This window comes from Mustela putorius, unplaced genomic scaffold, assembly GCF_011764305.1.
Source record: "Mustela putorius furo isolate JIRA1106 unplaced genomic scaffold, ASM1176430v1.1 tig00537227_pilon_pilon_pilon, whole genome shotgun sequence".
NCBI classification, from domain to species: domain Eukaryota; kingdom Metazoa; phylum Chordata; class Mammalia; order Carnivora; family Mustelidae; genus Mustela; species Mustela putorius.
In genome coordinates, this window is record NW_025422368.1 from 23,995,446 (window position 1) to 24,020,057 (window position 24,612).

The window sequence follows — 24,612 nt, forward strand, 5'->3', positions numbered from 1 at the left end:
TTATTTCTTACAAACTTCAAGTCAGGGTATAAGTTTACCAAAAGGCTTTTTAAAAATTTTTGGCTGTATTTCTTTACATCAGTTTATTTATATGGCAAATTCTACAATTACACAAAATAAATCACAGGTAGTTGCATAATTAACAGAAGTATTAACAAACGAGGCTCTTTGCCAACCAAAGGACAAATACATGACTTCTTGAGAAAGATTCCTTTTCTCCTTCTTTGGAAGCAAAACAAAAGGTCTTTAATTTGTATTATCTTACTTTTTTTTTTTTAATAAGACCATACAATTTAAAGGTTCAGAAAAAGGACAGAGCTAACAGAAATTTTTAAAAAATCAGTTGATTTAATTAGCAAAATAGACTTTAGCCAGGCTGCCAGAATGGCCATAGCTAATCATAAAAAGCCCCCAAAATGTTTAGAAATGAGGTTTGCTCTAGTTTCACATTTTCCGATAGCAGGCACTGTATGTATGTGCAGTGTTGATTCGGGGTGACAGGTGAGTGAGCATTCTTTCCTATTTCCTGCTTTTGTCTGCATCTCTCACAAGCAGAATGTATTTGCTTACTTCTGTACTCTTTTTATTATTATTTTTTTCATAACTGGAAGTTTGTATCTCTTCATACCCTTCCCCTACTTCTCTCCTTCCCTCCGGCAAGCACTAGTTTTTTCTCTGTATTTATAAATCTGTTTCTGTTTTGTTCTGTTTATTCATTTGTTTTGATTTTTAGATTCCACATAGAAGTGAAATCCTATAGCATTTGTCTTTCTCTGTCTGACTTATCTCACCTAGCATAATACCCTCTAGGTCCACCCATGTTGCCATAATTGGCAAGATTTCAATTCTTTTTTTAACAGATAATGTATTATTTGTTTCAGGGGTACAGGTCTGTGATTCATCAGTCTTACACAATTCACAGCACTCACCATAGCACGTACCCTCCCCAGTGTCCACCACCCAGCCACCCCGTCTGTCCCACTCCCCCTCCACTCCAGCAACCCTCAGTTTGTCTCCTGAGATTGAGTCTCCTGTGGTTTGTCTCCGTTTCTGGCCTCGTCCTGTCCCACTTTTCCCTCCCTTCCCCTATGATCCTCTGTCTTGTCTCTCAACTTCCTCATATCAGTGAGATCTCATTTTTTTAAATGGTTAATAGTATTCCATTGCACGTATATACACCACGTCTTCTTTATCCATTCATCAGTTGATGGATGCTTCCATATTTTGGCGATTGTAAATAGTTCTGCGGTGAGCCTAGGAAGTCTGTTTATTCTCATACCACGTACTGAGCATCCTCTGTGTTCTTGGCACGGCAACGTGTTGAGGATATCAATATTTCTATCTAAAATCCTTTTGCCTCAGTGAGCTCGCACACTAGTAGGGACTCAGACAAGCAAATGTCTAGGCTACTAGAAGTAGCAGATGTGCTACAACGTACATGGTGGGCAGAGAACCAGGAATAGGAAAACTGGGTGTTGAAGGATACACTGGGTGGAAGAAAAGCATTTCAGAAAGAAGGGACAGTAGGTGCAAAGACAAAGGGGCCCACGGGAACTTGTGTTCTGAGGCAGGAAAGGTGAAAGAAAAGGCGTGATGAACAGCCAAACAGCAAGGACCCTATGGAGGTGGAGACAGCCCAGGATGCCACCAGCAGGCAGGAAGTGCTGAGGACACAGCCAGGCACTGACTAATAGCCATGGAGATGGCGAGAAGAGGATACAGGTTTTAAAGACAGGTGTTATTGGGCTTGGACCCCAAGTCGATGTGACATGAGTAATGAAGAGGGAAAAGAAAATCTGCCATGAAAACTCCAGGACTTTTCCAGGTTCCTGCAGAAGCATCTGCATGAATCGGGGAAACATATGTAAGGATGGGAACCTGGACAAGGTAGATGGGAAATATGGTGCATTTAGTTCTTGCTTTGCTGAATTTGAAGTGCCTGTGGAACACTCGGAGACATAGGCGGTTTTCAAAAAGGCTGCACAAAAATGGGAAGTAATGCCCTTCGGTTTTGTATTTCATGCAAGCACACTTTAGGTTTGCTATTAAAACACACACACACACCCCTCTTTATCTGTTCAATCCTGCAGCTTTAAAAAATTTATATATTTTATTTTTACTTCCTGGCTTTTGACTCTTTTGTGGTGTAGCAACCATTATAGTAAATGGACTGATGAAAACAAGAAAATGTCATTGTAGATTTTTTGGATCTAGACAGAACTCTGGAGATGATCTGGTTCCATTTTCTTCCTACAGAGCAGGAAACTGAGCTTCAGAGTGGTCAGGTGGCTCATGATGCACAAGAATAGAATAAGGCTTGGACCTCAGGTCCTCCATACCCAAGGAAGGGTTTTTCCTCTATATCACAGGGTTCCTGCGGCCTGTGAATACCTTGGCAAAAGATTGGGTGGAATTCCTTGGCACGTGGCTGCCTCTGTCTTCACATGACCTCCCCCTCTGTGTAGGTGCTTTCTGTCTCTCATTAGGACCAGGTAATTCAAGAGAATCTCATCTTAGACCCTTAACTCAATTACATCTGCAAAGACTCTTTTCCAAATAGAGTTACATTCTCAGGGTCTTAGCATTAGGACATAAACATATCTTTTTTGGAGTGACCCCTTAACCCACTACACCTTACGACCTTGGACTGTTTATTAATATGAATGCCCTAGAGGGTTTCAACACCTGGCTTTATCCACGTCGAGTCTATCATGGGAATTAAAGGAAAGAAGGCACGTGAATGTTAGTTATTCCCATTGATGTGGCCAGTAATTTGTCCAGACATTTCAGTAACACACTGATCTGCAGTCCAACTTTTTCTCCTTTGAGTTTAAAAATAGTTTTGCTGAAAAGCAAGGATTTCAGACCAAACTTCTTCAAGGGCAGAGAAATATTTCACAATGTAGTTACTAAAGAAGAGAAATGTTCAAAGATAAATTATTGTCAATTGTGTGTATGCATAGAAGTGAAATACCAGAAAATTCCTTGAATATTTTTCTAGAACAAGGCAAAGAATAAAGAAACAAAGAAATGAATTTCATAGGTCAAACTGATAGAGTTGGCTTTCCCCCACTTATTTCTTCTTATTATGAGAAATTTTAAATAAAAAGAAAACTTAAGAGAATTAAATGAAGATCCATCTTATTCTCACACTTAGATTTTAAAATCATTACCATTTATCACATTTGCTCTATCTTTACATATGTAAATAGATGGAATTTTTTAAATTTAAAAGTAGGTCAAAGACAGCATGAGACTTTATCCCTGTTTATTTTCAGAAGCATTTCTAAAAATAAAGGCTTTCTTCTACATAACCAAGATTCCATCATCACATCAGGACAATTGGCAATAATTCCATGATATAATCTAATATCCTCAATTCTCTGAGCATTCTAAATTTTTTTGGTTGTCCCTCAAATGCCCGTACATTCATTCATTCATTCATCCACTCATTCATTTATTTATAAAATTTTGTTTTGGTGCCAAAACTCAGGAAATGCTTGTACTTTTAAAATCAGCATCCAGGGCGCCTGGGTGTCTCAGTCACTAGGTGTCTGCCTTAGGCTCAGGTCATGATCCCAGGGTCCTGGGATCAAGCCCCGCATCAGGCTCCCTGCTCTGCAAGAAGCCTCCTTCTCCCTCTCCCACTTCCTATGCTTGTGTTACCTCTCTCGTGCTCTATCTCTCTCTGTCAAATAAATAAATAAAGTTTTAAAAAGAAGTAAATAAAATAAAACCAACACCCAAACAACATGGATATCTCTTTAGATTCTCTTAACATAGAACAGTTCCATCCCCTTTTATTTTTCCTTGAGATTGACTTTTTGGGAAAACAGTGATCTTGAGTGGAGTACTAGAGTCCATGGGCAGGTAGAACTCTGTTATCAGCACTAGAAAGAGCTCTGCATGAGGACACTGCATGTTCCATGCATCCCTGTCCCAGCCAAGGAGCAGTCGGGCATGACTACTTATTTTATAAACGCAGTAGAAATCTCCAGCCTCAGACAGGGCTATGGGCTTGCCCCCAGAGTGAGGGCCTCGAGTAGGCTACAGAGACCATCACCTCTTCGTATAACCCTTTTTTTCTTGCTTTGCTTCTTTCATAATCTTTATCAGAATATGGCAGAGCTGGAGGCTGAGCATCACCGGGACCAACAGAATGAATGGGAGGAGCAAGAAACAAGTCAGGTTCAACACGAGGATCCTGACATGTCCACATCTTTGCAGTTTTCCAAGGAGAACATCCCTGAACTGTAAGCCTTGACACATGCAAGAGGAATCATTTAATAATATTTTGTGGTGGGTACATGCTATGTGAAATATGTCAGAGAAAGACGAATACCATAGGATTTCACTTACATGTAAAATTTATTTTTTAAAAAAGATTTTATTTATTTATTTGACAGAGATCACAAGTAGGCAGAGAGACAGGCAGAGAGAGGGGGGAAGCAGGCTCCCCGCTCAGCAGAGAGCCCAATGTGGGGCTTGATCCCAAGACCCTGGGATGATGACCTGAGCCGAAGGCAGAGGTCTTAACCCACTGAGCCACCCAGGCGCCCCTACATGTAAAATTTAAGAAACAAAACAAATGAACAAACAAACAAAAAGGAGACAAACAAAAAGCAGACTCTCGAGCACAGAGAACAAACTGGTTGGTGCCAGAGGAGAGGTGAGTGAGGGGATGAGTAAAACAGATAAAGGGGTTTAAGCGTGCATTGACTGTGATGAGCACTGAGTACCGTATAGAACTCTTGAGCATGTTATTGTACATTCGAAACCAGAATGAATGCATATTTTGTCATTCTCAGATAACTTTCTAGGTAAGAAAAGAATTATAGGGGCTCCTGTGTGACTCTGTGGGTTAAGTGTCTGCCTTCAGTTTGGGTCATGATCCTGGGGCCCTGGCTGGGATGGAGTCCTGGGCCTGGCTCCCTGCTCAGTGAGGAGTCTGCGTCTCCCTCCCTCCACGTGTGCTCTCTCTCACTCACTCTCTCTCTCAAATAAATAAAGTCTTTTAAAAAAGAAAAGAATTATAATTATCAATAGAAATGAGGGGCGCCTGGGTGGCTCAGTCAGTTAAGCTGCTGCCTTGGGCTCAGGTCATGATCCCAGGGTCCTGGCATCGAGTCCTGCGTTAGGCTCCTTGCTCGGCAAGGAGCCTGCTTCTCTTGCTGCCTCTTGCTTCTCTTTCTGCCTCTGCCTTTCTTGCCTGCTTGTGCGCGCGCTTTCTCTCTCTGACAAATAAATAAATAAATAAATAAAATCTTATAAATAAATAAGTAAAATCTTTGAAAAAATAGAAAGAAAGAAATGTATTGTTAAGCCCTTGTAGACCATTTCCCTGTTACACACCTCTCTGAACCCAGCAACAGGGAATCAGTATCCTAACATTCATTGGGATAGTATAAATCTTAACATTCATTCTATGCAGAGAAGTTAAAACATTTATTTTTACTAAATGTAAAATGTAAAATACGTTTATTTTCTCCAGCCTTATGAAGATCTGCTAAAATGGATATCAAATAAATGCTCAAATTTTTTCTTGAGGCCTAAATGCTTGCCTGACCCATTTTGGTGACAGGAAATGAATCAGCACACCAACTTGCCATTCAAAGCAAGAAGGTTTGGGGCCGTTTGAAGATGTTTCCCATTTCTTACCTTAAAACTGATCATAATAATATTTCCGCAGGACTCGGGAAAACACATTCTTTCAGCTGAACTACTGGAATTCACAGATGGGTCTACAAGTGAAAGAACTTGGAGCCGATCACATAGGCTGGATGGAGAAAATCAATAATATTATCCGAAAAATAAACCTAACAGAAGACACAATGAAGAGGTAATTTTAGGGTGTTGGGTTTGGCCAGAATATATTGAAAATTTTCATAGCTTCAGAAACTCTGAGTTTAAGGTGGTGAAATCTCTTAGGAATGTCTTCAGAGTAAAAAGTATCAGGTCTTACATTTGAAGTCAATGTCTCAAAGCCTGTATCAAAGGTATCTGCAGCTTTGCTCTCTCTTCCCTCAAGGAAGAAGGAACAAGCCGCCTTTTATAGGCTTTTTTTTCTTTTTTTGAAGCTGTATTAATGGTCATCAGAGGAAGGAGTTGAAGTCCCCAATAACCCTTGACCTGTAGCCAGTATTGTCCAAAGGGATCCAACCAGCATGACATGAAAAAATTATTAAAAAGTATAGTTGTTAATGTATGTCTGAGTTTAAATGGAAAGTTTTAAGATGAAACAGAAAAGATAAGAGTAATTATTATTTATCTAGTTACTGGTATAAAAAGAAGGTTTTGGATTAAAAGGAAATGCTTTCACTGGTGGTGTAGAAATTCAGGGTACAGACATACCACATTTTGTTAGATTTATGCCTAAGTATTTCATCCTTTTGGTGCCATTATACTTAAAACTTTTAAATTTCAAATCATTTGGGGTGCCTGGGTGACTCAGTGGGTTAAAGCCTCTGCTTTCAGCTCAGGTCATGATCCTAGGGTCCTGGGATCAAGCCCCGCATCAGGCTCTTTGCTCGGCAGGGAGCCTACTTCCCTTCCTCTCTCTCTGCTTACTTGTGATCTCTCTCTGTCAAATAAATAAATAAAATCTTTAAAAATAAATAAACAAATTTCGAATAATTTGCCAGGATATAGAAATGCAATTGGTTTTTATATATTGATCTTATGTCTTGTGACCTTGCTAACTCATTTATTAGCTCCAGTAGTTTTGTAAGTTATTTGAGATTCTCCACATAGATAATTATGTCATCTGCAAATAGAGTTATATATCTTCTTTTCTATCTGCATGTTTTACTTCTTTTTGTTACCTTATCATACTGGTTAGAACTTCTAGTATGATGTTGAATAGGAGGGATGACAGCAGCAGCTAGACATATTTGCCTTGTTTTTAGTCCTACAGAAAAAGCATTAAGTGTGATGTAAAGTGTTTTGCTAGTTTTCTTTTTTTTGAGATTAAGAAAGTGTTTTCACATCTTAATTTACTAAGATGTTTTTAAAATCAGGAATGAGATTAAATTTTTTTCAATAGCTTTTGCTACATCTACTAATGGTCATGTTGTTTGTTTGCTTATGGTCTCCTGACATGGCAAATTATAATGACGATTTTCGAATGCTGAACCAGCCTTGAATTTACAGAATAAACTCAAATTGGTCATCGCATATTATTCTTTTCAGATATTGTTGGACACTATTTACCTAAAGGGAAATTTTGGATGTATGTTAATGAGAGATATTGGCCTTTTTTCTTTCTTATAGTGTGTTAGTCTCAGAAAACTTGTTTTATAGAAAAAATTGGGCTATTTTCCCACCTGTTCTATTTTCTGGATGAATTTCTGTAGAACTGCATAATTTCTTCCTAAAATGTTTGGCTGAATTCACCAGCAAAGCTATATTGTCTGGATATTTCATTACAGTAAAAATTTTAACTACAGATTTAATTTCTTTAATGATATATAGGGCCATTCAGGCTACTGAACCATTGGATATATATTAGTGGTAGAGTATATCTTTTTTTTTTTTTAAGATTTTATTTATTTATTTGAGAGAGAGAGAGTATGAGAGAGAAGAGGGTCAGAGGGAGAAGCAGACTCCCTGTTGTTCAGGGATTCCCCATGAGGGACTCGATCCCAGGACTCCAGGATCATGACCTGAGCTGAAGGCAGTTACTTAACCAACTGAGCCACCCAGGTGCCCGGTAGATTGTATCATTTGAGGAATTTGCCCATTTCATCTTCCCTCAGCTTTTCCAAAGGATAATATCTTGTCCAACTCTAATATATCACCAAAACCAAGAAAGTGACCTTGGTACTATAAATAGAACTTATTCAGATTTTACCAGTTATGTGTATTCTCCCTTTTGTGTGTGTGTGAGTGTGTGTATAGTTCTGTGCAATTTTATTATATGGGCAGACTTACATAACCACAACCATATCAAGATTCTCAGTTTTACCATTGCACAAGATTCCTTTGTGTTAGCCCTTTGTAGGCATACCTATTTCCTCCCTGATCTCTGGCAATGAGAAATCACTTCCACATGTCTATAATTATGTTATTTCATAAATGTTAGATACATCAGATCATGCATTATGTAACCTTCTAAGATTTATTTTTTCACTCAGCATAGTTTTCCTGAGGTTCATCCAAGTTGTTGTCTGTATATCAATAGTTCCTTTCTTTTTTGTTGCTAAGTAGTGTTCCATAGTATGGTGAGATATATATATATATATATAGAGAGAGAGTTTGGTTATAGAGAGAGTTTGGTTAACCATTCATCCATCCAAGGACAAGTGTGTTATTGCTGGTTTTCAGCTATTATGAATAAAGCTACTTTGGACACTCACATACAAATCCCTGTGTGAAAAGAAGTCTTCACTTCTCAGGGATAACTGCCCAAGAACGAAATTGCTGGGTCACATGGTAGGTCTGTTTTCAGTTGTGACAGGAAGCACCAAGCTATTTTCTGGAGCAGCTGTCCATTTTACGTTCCCACCACTAATGTCTGAGTGACCCAATTACTCCATATCACTAGCAGTTGGCATTATCACTATTTTGTATCCTATAGTCATTCTGATAAATTTGTAGTAATATATCATTATACTCTGAATTTGAATTTCTCTAATGGCTAATGGTGCTGGGCATCCTTTCATGTATCTGTTTGCCATTTATGTATCTCCTTTGTGAAATGTTTGTGCGTGTGGTTTGTTCATTTCTTAACTGGATAGTTTGGTTTTTTAATGTTGGGTTTTAAGACATTTTCATATATTCTAGTTATAAGACCTTTGCCAGATATTGACAAGTGAATCCATTTAACAGGGTCTTTGGCCAAATGAAAGCTTTAAATTTTGATGAGGTCTAGTTTATCTATTTTATACGTAGTGTTATCGGTGTTAAGTGTAAGAAATCTTTGCCTAGTTGTAAGTCCCAAAGATTTTCTGTAGGTTTTTTTTTTCTAGAAATTTAGCTAAGCTTCTATTTTAATCTTTTAAATTTTCTGCTCCTGTATCCAATTGGGCCTCACATTTCTTTACTACTATCTAGATTATTTTGTGTTTTTTACTTTCTTACATTGCATTAGTGACATCCCATTCCAACACAACCACAACTAAAGAGTCTTCCTATGTAAGAATAGGATTTCATTCTCGAAAGATCAAAAAAGATTGTCTATTGGGTGACTTTTCTTAATCCATAGGACTTAGTCCATCTCTGGCCTATTTGCAGATTATTAAATGAGGTGATATCTCTGGAGGGTCAAATTGAAAAGCTAGAGTCACACCAGGACCTTGGCGCTGATCAGGGAGCAAACATTGAGGTAAGCTGGAGGCTTGGAAAAGACAATCTGGGAGGTTGTGGGGACTCTGCCACCATTTCCACCCTTCTATTAGTTAACAGATCGTAGTAAGAATTAAAACCCATCTTTTGCCATGAGGAGAGCTCACTGGTGGTCAGTTCAAAATACCTTTCATGTGGGTACCACCACTTCTATTCCTTGACAACACAGAAAGACTAGACTTTTTAATTCTACCTAGAGACTCAATTCAGTAGGCTTCTATCTTAATGCCATCTTAAGACAATGATTAGTACCTTAACGGAAGAATTCTCTTCTTGATCTTTGCATCCCAGCACCTAACAGTTCAAGAAGACATCCAGGAATTAAATATTTGTGTATAACTGCAATCTTACAATGTAAGAGATATATTTGTGTTCATCTCTGCTGCCTTCATGAAGGGTTCTTGGGTTGGTTTTCACAATCCAGTTTTTCTGTTGTTTTCTCGCCTTGCACTGACAAGAGACTCTTTTCTAAGAAAAGTTGAACCCCCCCCCCAACTTTTTTAAAAGATTTTATTTATTTATTTGTCAGAGACAGAGAAAGAGTAACTGAGCACAAACAGGGGGAACAGCAGAGGGAGAGAGAGAAGCAGGCTCCCTGCTGAGCTGGAGGTCTGATGTGGGACTCCAGGACCCTGGGATCATGACCTGAGCCAAAGGCCACCGCTTAACTGACTGAGCCACCCAGGCATCCCCCACTTTTTTTTTTTTTTTTTTTTTTGAGTCATAGGAAGTTAGAAAGGCAGTGACCAACTTTGGATGAGAAACAGACTTCAGAGCCCTGGCTGACAGAATTTCTAAATGTCACAGCTTTGAAAAACAATTCTCTAAGAAAGAAGAAGCCTGTGTCTTGCTACCTCCTCTACTTTAGCTCAAGCCAAAGCTTAAATTAAATGAATTTTGGAGGAAATAAAGAAGAAATGCCTCCTTTATTGCAGGAAGGCAATGTTTATTTAGAACCCTCACATATTAAAGTCAGCTATAGATCAGCACAGATTTAACACAAGGGGTTGGGGGTGTGGATACTTTTAGCCACCATTTAGTCCAAAATTTTGAAGTAGCAACCTCATTTTGAGCTAACTGAAAAGTCAGGAGTTCTTTTCACTATCTTTGGGCTTTAGAAATTGCAAGTTATGAGAAAAAGGAAGAGGACAAGGCCAACAAATATTCTGCCTTGGAAAATTTCCTCCAAGAGTCAGCTGTGTTACAAGGATGTGGATTTCAATAGAAGTTAGGGTTGGAGAGGGATGGGTATCAAAGGAATGAGGAGAAAGATGGAAGAACACAAAGATAAATGAAAGTGAGATTTAAAAAAGAAACCAACAAAGGTTTGGGATAGTATGAAAAGGGAAGGCAGGACAAATACCTATGGAGATTCTCTGTCCTGGAGATGAGTAGTTCTGTATGCACTTTAAAAAAAAAAAAACAGCATGACTTAAAAACTATAAACATCCCAAATATCCACCAGCTGGTATGTGGATAAACTGTGGTACATGTGATATGATGGAATACTGCTCTGCAATACGAAGGAATAGACTTCTTACTCATAAATAAGTCTCAAGTGCATTATACCGCGTGAAACAAGCCAGATCCAGAAGATTGCATTCTTCATGACTGCATTTACATAACGTTCTGAAAATAGCAAAACGATAGGAAGAAAAAAGAGATTAGTGGTTGCTGGAGTTGCATGGAGAAAGGAAGTGAGGGGTTCACAAAGGGGCACAAGGAAATTTGGGGCATGATGGAAATACCACATATCTTCTGCTGTTGATTATGACAAAATTCATAGGACAGTACACTTTTTAATAGTGTGTTTTACTGTATGTAAATTATACCTCAATACACATAACTTTTAAAAATAGGCACAAGATCTGTCCTCAATAAGTCTAAAAATTGATGGGAAAGGTCATATAAAAGCAAATGCAGTAATATAATAAGAGATTTTAATTATTTTTAACATTTTTAAAGATTTTATTTATTTATTTGTCAAGGACAGAGAGCAAATGCACAAATGGGGGCATGGCAGGGAGGGAGGGAGCAGCAGGGAGGGAGCAGCAGGCTCCCGGCTGAGCAAGGAGACCAGTGCAGGATTCAGTCCCAAGATGCTGGGATCTGACCTGAGCCAAAGAGAGCCGCTTAACTGACTGAGCCACACAGGTGTCCCTAAATAAGAAATTTTGAATATAAGTATTACAGAAACAAAGCCAGTAGGAATGCTGTAGTTTCACTCTGGTAATGGGAAAAAAAGATTGTTAGATATGGAACCAATAACCGAAGTTTGGTGTGGGTACATTAAAGGAAAAATAAGTTAATAAAGTTAGGATAAAACCACATGTATTGGCTCATTTATATCTTGTGAAGAAAGGAACAACTCTGAAAGGGAAAGGAGAGAAAAATTGGTAAAATCACTTAAAAAACACACACAGCAGGGGTGCCTGGGTGGCTCAGTGGGTTAAAGCCCCTGCCTTTGGCTCAGGTCATGATCCCAGTGTCCTGGGATCGAGCCCCGAGTCAGGCTCTCTGCTCCTCGGGGAGTCTGTTTCCTCCTCTCTCTCTCTCTCTCTTTCTCTCTCTCTCTCTGCCTGTCTCTCCGCCTACTTGTGATTTCTCTCTCTGTGTCAAATAAATAAAATCTAAAAAAAAAAATTAAACACATACACACACACCAGAAACAAATTTAAAAGACCTTTAAGGTGAGGAAAAGACTTTGAGGTGGCCTTTGGCTCTTGCCTGATACTTAACCCCCAAATCCACGAAGCTTTCTGAGATCTCCATATTAACATCTCGACTTTCATTCTGCAACTGACTCGTATCCATTATCTTTGGTACGACTATCTTAGATTAAGTACTGTATTAAGATATTCACTATATAAGTAAACCAGGGTACCAAGTAAAAGTGATTAGAAGATCACAACTCCTTTCTAAATAATTAAATCACACAGTTCAGGGGTTGGTGATGGTTGAACTTGGTAAAAGAAGGGTGTAACTATACATTCTCTGGAAGCTGGTTTTTTTTTTTTTTTTTAACAACTTATTTATTTGACAGAGAAAGATCACAAGTAGGCAGAGAGGCAGGCAGAAAGAGAGAGAGGAGGAAGCAGGCTCTCCGTCGAGCAGAGAGCCCGATGCGGGACTCGATCCCAGGACCCTGAGATCATGACCTGAGCCGAAGGCAGTGGCTTAACCCACTGAGCCACCCAGGCAGCCCCTGGAAGCTGGGTTTTTTAAAAGATTTTATTTATTCATTTGAGAGAAAGAGGTACAGAGAGAGAGGGAGAGAGCGTGACCAGGGAGAGAGGCAGAAGGACAGGGAGAAGCAGAATCCCCCCTGAGTAGGAAGCCCAACGTGGGGCTCGATCCCAGGACCCAGAGATCTTGACCTGAGCTGCAAGGTAGATGCTTAGCCATCTGAGTCACCCAGGTGCCCCTCTCTGGAAGCTGTTTGAGGGTAAGTGTTTATTACGTGTTTCCAACTAGCACAATACCTAGCTCAAGGGTCACTTAACGTAGAATGTAGACAACTGTATCTTGTTGATTCAACTTCATGTTGACTTTGGAGATCAGTACCCAGGGCAGTATCAAAAAAAAACAAAAACAAAACAAAAAAACAGTTGCTATCAAGTCTCAAACTTTTTGATCATAAATGAGCTTTCTTCTAAAAATCTTCTTTTGGTTTCAATTCCACACATCACCACAACTTTTGACTTATGCCCTTTTGTTTTAAAGGAGAAGATCATGGAAATTAAAAAGCAAATAGAAGAAATGGATAACAACTATGTCCAGGTAATTATGGCATTATAATTAAGGAAGAAAACCAGTTATTCAAGGGAATCTCAGATTTATAGCATTTTAGTGAATGGAATTCAAAACTGAATAAAAGATAGGCTCAGTATTTTAGCCTAGCAGGGAAATATCTTGTAGCTTACACCCTCATCTTCAGAGGAGAAAAGCATAACTCAAAAATGTGATGTGATTTGCCCATATTCCCAGGTGAAAAGACCAGTCTCTTTCTTGCTCTCCCATTTTAAAATTAAAGTATGTGTATCTTTTCTTCTAACGAAAGTAATGGATACTTATTTTAATAATTAAAACATAGAACTATTTCCTATTAAAAAAAAAAAAGAAAAAGAACTTCACTCCCTCAAGGATAAACACAGTGAATATTTTAGTACATTTATATTCTAAATTTTACTATACATGTGCTTACATGTTGTCTTTACAATTTAAATGGAATTATATTATATATATTTTTTGCAACTTGCTGTTTTCCCTTAGCATTTTTCTTCAGCAACTTTCTATGCCACTAGATGTCATTTTACCTTGTCACTGTTTATATAATGTAGGATTTGATTTTTGGACTTATTAAATTTATTTCATTGGGCATTTGGGGCTTTATAATAAATGTGCTATCACAAATTTTGCATCACCAATTCATATCCTTGCTTGCTTTTGCAAGTACTTGTTTGAGAAAAATTTCTAGGAATGAAACCTCTGGCACCCATGTTCTTGAATCCCAGAACACTGTTCTTCCTGCTATTGCTCTGCCTTTCAAAGTATCCTGCAAGTCTATTATAGTTTAGTCTATTATAGTTTATTATAGTCTATTATAGTTTAGTCTATTATAGATTAGTTAAAAACCTTAAAAGAGTTATTTACTCCTGACATATGTATAATTGGCATCCATGTCTTAGAAAGTTTGCTTTCAGCCTGTCTCTTGAACTTGCTGAAAGAAACCAACCAGAGGGACCAGACACTTTTGTGGGTAGCTCTTTTGTTAAACTATAAAGTCCAAATATTCAAACTAACATAATGAGAACATATATTCATATATTATAAATTTTAAAATATTTAAAAGAAATACAATTTTCTTTTTTTCTTTGACACATACAGTTTCTCCAACTAGTGTCCTAGAAGTTTGTTTGTTTTCTTTTTAGAGAGAGCAAGAGAGCACACACATGCACACAGGTGTGGGGAAAGGAATAGGGAGAAGGGGAGGGAGAAAGAGAATGTTAAGGCAGGCTCAGCATCCAGCATAGAGCCCAATATGGAGCTCAGTTTTATACCTCTGAGATCATGACCTGAGCCAAAATCAAGAGTCAAACGCTTAACCAACTGAGCCACCCAGGAGCACCTAGTGTCTTGGAAGTTTATTAAGGCACAAGGAAAGAATAAGGAATAAAGAAAAAGATAGTTTATCATAAGCTGCTATTGTATAAATTTATATTCCTAAAATGTTAAAAATAATTATACTAATCTTTTGGTGATTCCTCCTGCAATTTACCATGATTATATTATGAATTTGCTGAGAGGAAGGATTTTACTAAGTAAAAGTTAGTTTCAAAGAAGTCACTTTACAATTAAGTGGTATCAACCTGAGTGACGTTTTATGGTATAAACCAGAAAAATATAATTTCCGTTTTACCCCAAATTGTGGGTATCTTTTCAGGAAGATGCTTGTAATGAAGCTCATGAATTAAAGGAAAAACTCATTGCAAGAATGAAGGTAAGATTTCACAGTTACTCAAGTTCAAATAATGATAAAATCCAAATATAGGGATCATTCTTTCTCTAGAAGTTAAGAGTGTGCCACCTACTGTTCTCTTTCTCTTTCCTTATCACTTTTTTTCTCCACTTCCTGGACCTCTGCTTTGGGTGGACAAACCAGCTTGCAGTCTGAGGACTTCCCAGGTCTCACAGCCTTGTGCTGCTTCTACATCTCCTCCACTTAGAGCTCAGCCTCTATGTCGACATGTAATGTGTTCTTCAAGGCTCAGCCCAAAGGTCATCGCCTCTTCCAGACCTCCCATAATCTCCCCTAGCCAGAAAAATGGCTCCATATCTGAACTCCTCCCACAATATCTTGATGTAAATGTGAATGGATGAAAGAAGAAATGAATGAGTCAAACTGTCACTTGTTCAGAGGTGCTTAATCACCCCCCTATCTGGAGTAAGTGTCCCACCAACAAACCTCAGCTATTCTAACTCATCATCTTACTATTTTCTCTTTAGCATGTATCCTAGTCTATCATATGTAATATATGTGTATATGTGTGTCTGTGTGTGTGTATATATAGGTGTGTGTGTGTGTGTGTGTTGCTTCTCCCCCAGCCCCTATAAATTTGCATGTAATTCCTTAGCCATTTGGTTTAAAAAGGCACATGTAATAGAATCCACATTCCTTATCTATTTTGTTAACCACAGTATCCTAGAATAGTGCCTGGTCAGAGTCAATATGTTTTGCATAGATGAACAAATTGAACAGATGAATTCAGTATAAGGATAGTTATCTTCCTACATGAATAAGTCAGTAGTTAAAGATTAGCATGCGTGTCTACCATGCTGCTACCTTATTTTGTGAATGTGTATGTCTCTCTCTATTAGGTGAGTTTGCACTTGCCCATGACCTCCTCATGTGACTCATATGTGATTGGCAATGTGGGCTCCTGAGGTGCTCTGGAGGAAAAGCACTCTGTATCATCTACAATAAGACTAGCAGACCTCTAAAATCATTTTTTAAATGATAATTGATTGCTATTTTTTTTCAGAACTTTTACAAAGACATGACTCTGATTAGTACAAAGCTGGGAGTGTACCAAATGCAAGAAGGGAAAACAGACTCTCAGAGTCCTGAAGAAATGGTCATGGAAGAAAGTGAGCGCCTGCTTCCTCAGGCTCCACCACCCCCTTCTGTACAGAACAGTCCTGCCAGGGTTACAGTGTGGTAAGTCAGAGAAAGGAGCCTCTGGGGCTGGACCAAGTCCCCCCAAATGTATGAAGCATAGTATGATGAATTTCTTCAAGGAATGACTAAAAATTTGTTTTATCTTCCTTTATATATTATCTCTTCTTCTTCTTCTTTAAAAGGCTGTGTTTTTTGGAGTCATAGTGTTTTTCATATTACTTTTAGCTATAGATCTATTTCATTAAATAAATAGATACAGATTTCTTTATTACTGCTTTAGGTAACTATGTATACATAAATCTTAAAAGATGGCGTCTCCAAGCTATGATGCAGCTACCTCCATCAAAGGAACCTACCTGCTGAGTGGATTTGAAAACCTTTGTTCACCAGGCAGGATGCCTCTCTCTTGTATGGCATTAAAGACATACATCCTAGCAAATTCTAATTCTTTGGATCCTTTTCTGAAGTTGCCAGACCATCATATATACCTGGAGTAGTACCCTCCTCTAAGAAAACTTTTCTGATTCTGTAGAATCCAATCCAAGTAGAATGTTCAGCAACGTCTCATGGGTGCACTCTGCCTTACACATAATCCTGATCTAGAACCTACAACATATAATTGCCATTAAATTATTTCAAATCTGCTCCTCCTAATAATCCATGAGCTACCAAAAGGCAGGCATCTTTGTCATTTTGGGACATGAAATATAAAACATCTTCACCATGCTGAACAGATAGTAAATTAATAAGTAAGTGAGGAGTGATGCCAGTGAAAATAGGAGAGTAAAAACCCCCCAGGAAATTTCCTCCCCCATAAAAATCAATGAGAGAGCTTGAAAAAAATTGAATCAACTTTTTCAGAACTCTGGAAATTAAGGATTTAGTATCCAGAATAGATAAAGAAATCTTAGAACTCAACAACAGAAAGGGAAACAACCCAACTTTTAATATGAGCAAAGGATTTGAATAGACATTTCTTCAAAGAAGATACACAGATGGCCAACAAACACACGAAAAGATAGTCAACTTCACTTGTCATTAAGGAAATGCAAATCAAAATCATGAGGTACCCCTCTACATCTCTAAGCCAACTACAATTGAAAGGACAGATAATAACAAACATTGGAGAGGATGTGGAGAAATGAGAACCCTCAGACATCGCTAGAGGGGTTGTAAAATGGTGCAGCCATTTTGGAAAACAATTTGGTAGTTCCTGTAATTGTTAAATATAGGGCAGCTACCAACCGACCCACTCCTAAGTATGCACCCAGAAGAACTGAGAGTATACGTCCACACAAAACTTGTACATGAATATTCATAGCAGCATTATTCATAAAAATAGAAACAATACAAATATCCATCAGCTAATGAATAGGTAAATAAAATGTGGTGTATCCAGACAACGGAGTACTGTTCATCCACAAAAAAGAACAAAGTACTAATGCATGCTGTGACTTGGATTACCCTTGAAAACAGTATGCCAAATGACAGAAGTCAGACACAAAAGCCCACACGTTATATGATTCCATTCTTGTGAAATGTCCAAAATAGGAAAATCCATGTGGACAGTAAGTAAATGTGTAGCCTTAGGGTAGTGGGAAATAAGGAGTGACTGTTCATGGGTACAGGCTTTCTTTTGGGGGTGATGACAATTTCCTGGAATTAGATAATGGTGATGGCAGTACAACCCTGTAAATAAACTAAAAGCCACTGAATTATGCACTTTAAAGGGTAAATTTTATGGCATGCAAATTATATCTCAAAAATCAAACAAGTATATGCCTTTTGATTATCACTTGATAATCAAATGATTATCAAATATAAATGGACAGATTACAATCCAGTTGAGTTGACCATCTTTCATCACATCATTATATTCTAGTTAAGACCACCAAAGACTTTGACAAATTTCTTGTCTAACTACATTTCTTGGGAATGTACTAGTTCCACTGAAGCATACTTATACACTATCTTTTTGAGGAGGTTTATCTTGCAGGTGTTATTGTTGTTTTTAGGCTCAGAAGATACCTCTATACCAGATTCCTGGTATAATCCCCAATTCTTCAGTTCCCTTGTAGACTTTCCACAAATAATCTGAACATTTTGGAAAAGATGAAAGGTTTTATGTATGGCAGACCTTGAAAAATAAACATGTAAATAGATAAACAGCATTTAAAAAGTTAAAAGAATATTTTTATTTTTAAAAGAAGATAAATTCAAGGGGCATTTGGGTGGCTCAGTGGGTTGAACCTCTGCCTTTGGCTCAGGTCATGATCTCAGGGTCCTGGGATTGAGCCCTGCATCTGGCTTTCTGCTCAGCAGGGAGCCTGCTTCCCCCTCTCTCTCTGCCTGATGCTCTACCTACTTGTGATCTCTCTATCAAATAAATAAATAAAATATTTTAAAAAAATAAAAAGAAAGAAGGTAAATTCAAAATGAATAAAATTTTTTTACTAAAATATTTAATGACACAAATATTTGGTTCTACATAGGTTGATATGAAAGAAAGTATTTTGAATTTGTAGCTATGACGTTTTCCAAAAAAAAAAAAGTCTGCACTTTAAAAAATAAATATTACACATGTTCTTTTTTTTATAACAGAAAATCTGAAAAATTCTTTAAGTTATATTGACTTATAAATCAAACTCAAATGATTCAGTCAAAAAATAAATCTGAAAGATAGATAGATAGATAGATAGATAAATATAAATACATAAATCTGAACCTAACCATACCCAGAGTGTTCACTTAAGGAAAGAAAAAACTGGAAGAATGGAAGAACATACTCTATAAGGAAAGAAAAGCAAACAAAATAAGACAAAAAATTAATATGAAATAGAAAGAATGAATGAATGAAAAGAAGAAAAAAAGAAACAAAACTTAGCTGATGATATTAGGGTGATGAGATTATAACTTTTTCATTTCTCTCTTTTTCAAATTATCCATAATTTTAAAAAACTATTTTTCTCTTTAAAAATAATGTTAAAATGTGTTTCTTTGAAAATGTTCCAGTTTGGTATTTCCAAAGATGACTGGTTTTGAAATTTAGGAAGAACAATGTTTATTTATTAGCTATGTTTTAGTAGTGAGTCGTTTTTCCTTTCATAAGAAAAAAACAAATCTATATTTAGCCCTTCTCGAGGGCAGGGAAACCCTCAAAGCTTCTTCTGACTCGAGTATTTATCAATACATTGGCTCTCTAATAGAATGTGTGATGGGACGCGTGGGTAGCATAGGCAGTTAAGCAACCAATTCCTGGTTTCAGCTCAGGTTATGATCTTGGGGTCATAGGATTGAGCTCTGCATGGTGGTCCACGCTCAGTGCAGAGTCTGCTTGAGATTCCCTCTCCCTCTGCACCTCTGTGTGTCACTATTCCTCACAAGTGAGGTCAAGATGTCAATAATCTGCTAGAATGTGAGAGGAGCATTTCATTTCATTTCTCCCTCTCTCTGAAATAAATAAATAAATCTCTAATTTTTAAAAATGTGTTAAATAGAAGCAACAACTATTTGTGTCACTAGCAAGAGACAGCCAGTGGCAATAATGCCAAGAAACTTGGCTCAGGTTTACAGAATCCACTGACTTGGATCACAAAATAGATCCATAGCTAGCTTTCACTGTGCTCTAAATTTTCTCTTCTGAAATATATTACCGATGGCCATTATCTCCAGATAGCAGGATTATCCGCAACACTTCTTTCCTTCTTTGTGTTTTTCTGGATCTTCCAGATCTTCTACCCTAATCCTGTATTGCGTTTATAGTTAGAAAATAATAATGCAAGGATTTAAAATCAAATAAATAAAATACATCATAGGTACAGCCTAGAAGGAGGAGTCCTGAAAGACTTGAGAAAGTTTATTTTACCTTAAAAGGGTAAGTCTGGTGCAGGAACAAAACTAGGGATAGAGCTAGACTCCATTTGTCACATTGTATTTTATATCTCCAGGAATATCTAAGGGCCTGGTCTTATTTCCCTCCAAATCAGTGTCACTATTCCTCACAAGTGAGGTCAAGATGTCAATAATCTGCTAGAATGTGAGAGGAGCATTTCAAAGGTCTCATAATTTCCAAGGTTTCATTGTTTTATGGCTATAGAGCCTTAAAATTCTAATGCCAGCCCTAGGAGGGACTTACAAGCTCAACTATTTGAAGCTCCTTCTTTTGAGGATGTCAACAGAGGTCAAGAGAAGTTTAATTACTTCCTTGACGTTATAGAGCTACCTGGGGGGTGGAACCAGGAGTCTCTTCAGTGTGGTGTTCTTCAGACCGTTCTTAATGCAGATGTTCTCTTTCCTTGTAGGAAACGTGCACTGAGGATTTTCATCATGTTTTATGTCCTCATCTTCACTGGACTTTCATGTTATATCCTATTTTTTGATGCTACGTTTATATTTGAAAGCTTGCTCCCCACAATGCTTGGACGCCGCAGAATGTGGGAACTTCGGGAGATCATTGCACCTTTCTTAAACTTGGAAGTGGAAGACTTGTTACCTTCCTAGAGATTTGGAAGTTACTGTTACCCTACTGATTTTCTCCTTAATAAAATTCTGGCTGTCCTTGTATTATGTTGGTTAACATATTTTCCAAAAAAGTACTATTGGGTTTTTGGCAAAAGACAGTAGTTATATGAAAACTGCTTGTTCACAGAAAAAATGAAAACAGTTTATCTTTACCCTTATGACTCACAATTACATCTTGAATCATTCCACACATTGTTTACACATTTACTTCAAAGCACAAGTGTCTTCTCCAATGCCGAGAACGCTGAGACTACCCAGTATTAGCTTCCTTGTTTCTTCCCCCATTTTCCTCAAAAAGAAAAGCACAGAATGAACTTCTTTCCATCATTATCAGTTTTACTTCAGTAGGATTGGGGCCATAGTTTGGGAGTAGTGGACACTTCTTAGTTTTGCTCCTAACATTCACTTTCCCTTTTGGTAACAGCATCCTAATTTGCTTTCAAAGAGCCATCTTTACTTAGCATAATTGTAGGTGGTCTTTCATAAGATCCCCAATCTTTCTATTAACAGTACTTGGGAATATGTCACATTAGTCATTTTCTAAGAATAAGAATTTTGAGGGGCGCCTGGGTGGCTCAGTGGGTTAGGCCTCTGGCCTTTGGCTCAGGTCATGATCTCCGGGTCCTTAGATAGAGCCCTGCACCAGACTCTCTGCTCAGCAGGGAGCCTGCTTTCCCCTCTCTCTCTGCCTGTCTCTCTGCCTACTTGTGATCTCTCTCTGTCGAATAAATAAATAAAATCTTTTTTTAAAAAAGAATAAGATGGGGCACCTGGGTGGCTCAGTGGGTTAAAGCCTCTGCCTACGGCTCAGGTCATGATCCTTGGGCCCTGGGATCAAGACCCACATCCGGCTCTCTGCTCTGTGGGGAGCCTGCTTCCCCTCTCTCTGCCTGCCGCTCTGCCTACTTGTGATCTCTGTCTGTCAAATAAATACATACATACATACATACATACATACATACATACACTGGAGTTAGGAGGGTAGATGGAATGTGAGGGATGAGCTAAAAGGCCAGTCAGTGGTTCAGGTGAGCTAATGAGGGGGAGATGAGGCTAGAAAGGAGATGAGGGGTTCAGTGGTTACTATAAGGATAGATTCTACAATATTGGGTTATGTAATGGATTTGGGATTGGAAGGGTGGTGACAGGGAATGTGGTCCCTGTCACATTTGAATGGATCTTGAAGGATGGAGAATATTTTCATGGCAGAAATGAGGAAAAGGCATTTCAGAGAAAGAAACATCTGGGTAAAACTTAGAAGCCATGAATACAAGACAGAGTCAGGAAACACGCTAGGGCATTTTGCTCAACATAACAGCTTATCCATTCTTGTCAAAAGACTCTGCCTCACTCATTTTTGTGGTCTCTGATTGCCAAATAACTGGTCCATGGACGGTGTGCACTGGAATCACTTGGGGACCCTTATATACTAAACGCTTTCAATCTCACCTCCAGATACTTAGATTCAGTAGAGCTAATATGAGGTTCAAACGTTATTCTCAAAAATCTCCCTAGCTGAGGGCAACTTGGGGGGGGGGGCGTCGCGCAGTCAGGTAACCCTCCAATTCTTGATTTCAGCTCAGGTCATGATCTCAGGGTTGTGGAATCCAACCCCCTTTAGGCTCTGCACTCAGCAGGGAGTCTGCCCGAGATTCTCTTTCTCCCGCTGCCCCTACCCCCTCACGTGTGTGCTCTCTTTCTCTCTAAAATAAATATAAATCTTTTTTTTTTTAAATCTCCCCAGCCAAACATAATACAAATCTAGATTTGGGAACCATGTCTTGGCACGCTTTAGGATAATGCTGTGCACATAGCAGATACTCAATAAATACCTATTGAAGCAAATTAAATTATGTGTTGGTATCTTTGTGGTCTCCCTATCACCTCATCTTGTGCTACACTTAATATTTGCTCAATAATTCCATCATAAAAAATAATAATTTTATGCCATAGCCATTTTCTCAATGGAACCTTCAACTCCTTTACTATCTTTCGGCTTTAGCATTCTAGAAATCACCAGGTCCTTCTAATTCTTCTATAGCAATTTTTCTCAAACAGCCCCTGTTCCTTACACTTATAAAGTTTCCATTCTGCTATGCCTTATTATACAAATGGATTACTGCTGGGAAAAGCTAGCCTATTGTTTCCCCCTCCAGAAGCTATGATACACACAATGTCAGAAAAGAATAGATCCCAAATGCCACTTTCATCATGACATTCTAAAGCCAGAAAACTGTATCATTTGCTAGAAATGCAACATTTTCTTGTGAGTGGCTCTCAGGCTATGATACCTAACAAAATTCCACAAAGAGAAATTCAGTTATACATTTGCCCGAGGTTCACCTCTAGAAATTCTGAATCTTTAGATCTTGGATGAATCTCTAATATCTTCTGTTTTAATACATTCCCATAACAAGTCTTAAGACTCCAGGTTTAAGAACCACTATGCTATGCTATGCTATGCTATGCTATGCTACGGGCAAAACTACCTGGAATTACAATTTGACTGAGATCCCATACAAGGTTAATCAAGAGGTGACTTGGGACGCCTGGGTGGCTCAGTTGGTTAAGCAGCTGCCTGCCGCTCAGGTCATGATCCCAGCGTCCTGGATCGAGTCCCACATCAGGCTCCTTGCTCCGCAGGGAGCCTGCTTCTCCCTCTCCCTCTGACTCTGCCTTCCACTCTGTCTGCCTGTGCTCGCTCTCTCTCTCTGACAAATAAATAAATTAAATCTTTAAAAAAAAAAAAAAAAAAAGAGGTGACTCCTTTTGCAGGAAGGGAGAAGGAAGTGAGTATGGATGAGGGAATTTCCAGGACAAACAGAAAAGGGAAAAAGCCAAAAGCTCTGGGAACGATGAGTAATATATTCAAAAGGTCATGTGATTGTGAGAGAACATGCTAGCAGACAGATTTTCTTTTTGAAGTCTCAGATTTATTTACAAATATTAAAGGGACTATTCAGACCAACTGGTAGACAGAACTTGGTATATGTTTTTTATAATCTTCAGGAAAATTCCAGTTACTAGATACAGGATCAGCTGCTTTGTTTATAAAACCAAAAAGGACGTATTGAATTTAATTAACTCAATTAAAGTTAAAAGTCCTGCAATAATCATATAACACTAGTGATGAAAATAAGGGAACTAGATTATTTTAAGAATAAAATTAATATTTTACTAATTACTTAGATAGGCTTTATTAATATCTAAACTAAGATGGAATAATTTTCACTAGGGCATGTATAGCCTTAAAGTGGGAAATGTACTATTTTCTCATCAGTTTATTTTCAATTTGCCAACATCTCAAGCTGGAAAGCTGGATGTCACAATGTTCTACTCTATTGAGAGAGGGAAACATTTAGTAAAGTACCATAATATTAAGATGATCTAAATGCCTTTATGCGGTAATTCAGTTAACTGCTTTGGTTGATTGGGTTTTATTTCAGATCTTTTAAATGCCATATTCAATTGAGTCAACCACTATGTACACAATCGCTTACTAAAAAATTTCAGAGTCATTTTACAAATATGGTCTTGGTTTTGGATTAGGAGGACAGAAAATAAATGGTCACAAAGTCTCCATTGGTCATGTTTCTTTGAGCAAAGACAGCTATACTGTAGTGAAAGGAGATTTAAACTTGGATCCAAAGCTTATGTTAGAGTAATGATCTGCTGCCAACTGTGTGTCTGGTAGGGTCTTCTAATCTCCACCCTCCCTCTGTCCCGAAGTCCATCCCAGCACTCATTCCACAGCTCCCCAGAGTGTTGGCTGCTGAGAGTTCACAGCTAGGATCTCCCCCTGAACTTGTCTGTGGTCAAAGAGATCTCCTCTGCCTAAGGTTCCTCTCCTTTCCCAAGGGTACTCTGCATCCAACAAGTGATCCAGGCCAGGGTACATTTCTGAAGGGCCAACCTGACTCAGAGCTCCCCATGAGAGTAATTAAAGCTCTAGTGCAACTATGTCACAGTGCAGCTTCTCTCTCTGCCCCGTCTTGTCCCCATCATCCCCTTCACAGGGAATGATCTAGAGACTCTTCCCCAGTAAACCTACACTTGAGTCTCAACTTTAA

General features: G+C 38.3%; 1 protein-coding gene across 3 annotated transcripts in view; it reads left to right on the top strand.

Annotated features, from left to right (window-relative positions):
- SMCO2 (single-pass membrane protein with coiled-coil domains 2) overlaps window positions 1-20,594 on the top strand; it is a 30,016-nt gene extending 9,422 nt beyond the window's left edge. For all 3 annotated transcript variants that reach the window (XM_013047828.2, XM_045073270.1, XM_045073271.1), the window contains 7 exons: window positions 4,117-4,253; window positions 5,690-5,839; window positions 9,232-9,322; window positions 13,066-13,122; window positions 14,786-14,842; window positions 15,885-16,060; window positions 20,323-20,594. In XM_013047828.2, the coding sequence (XP_012903282.1) occupies window positions 4,117-4,253; window positions 5,690-5,839; window positions 9,232-9,322; window positions 13,066-13,122; window positions 14,786-14,842; window positions 15,885-16,060; window positions 20,323-20,521 (867 nt within the window). In that variant the 3' untranslated portion in view covers window positions 20,522-20,594. The remainder of the gene's footprint in view (window positions 1-4,116; window positions 4,254-5,689; window positions 5,840-9,231; window positions 9,323-13,065; window positions 13,123-14,785; window positions 14,843-15,884; window positions 16,061-20,322) is intronic.
- Window positions 20,595-24,612: the final 4,018 nt, after the last annotated feature.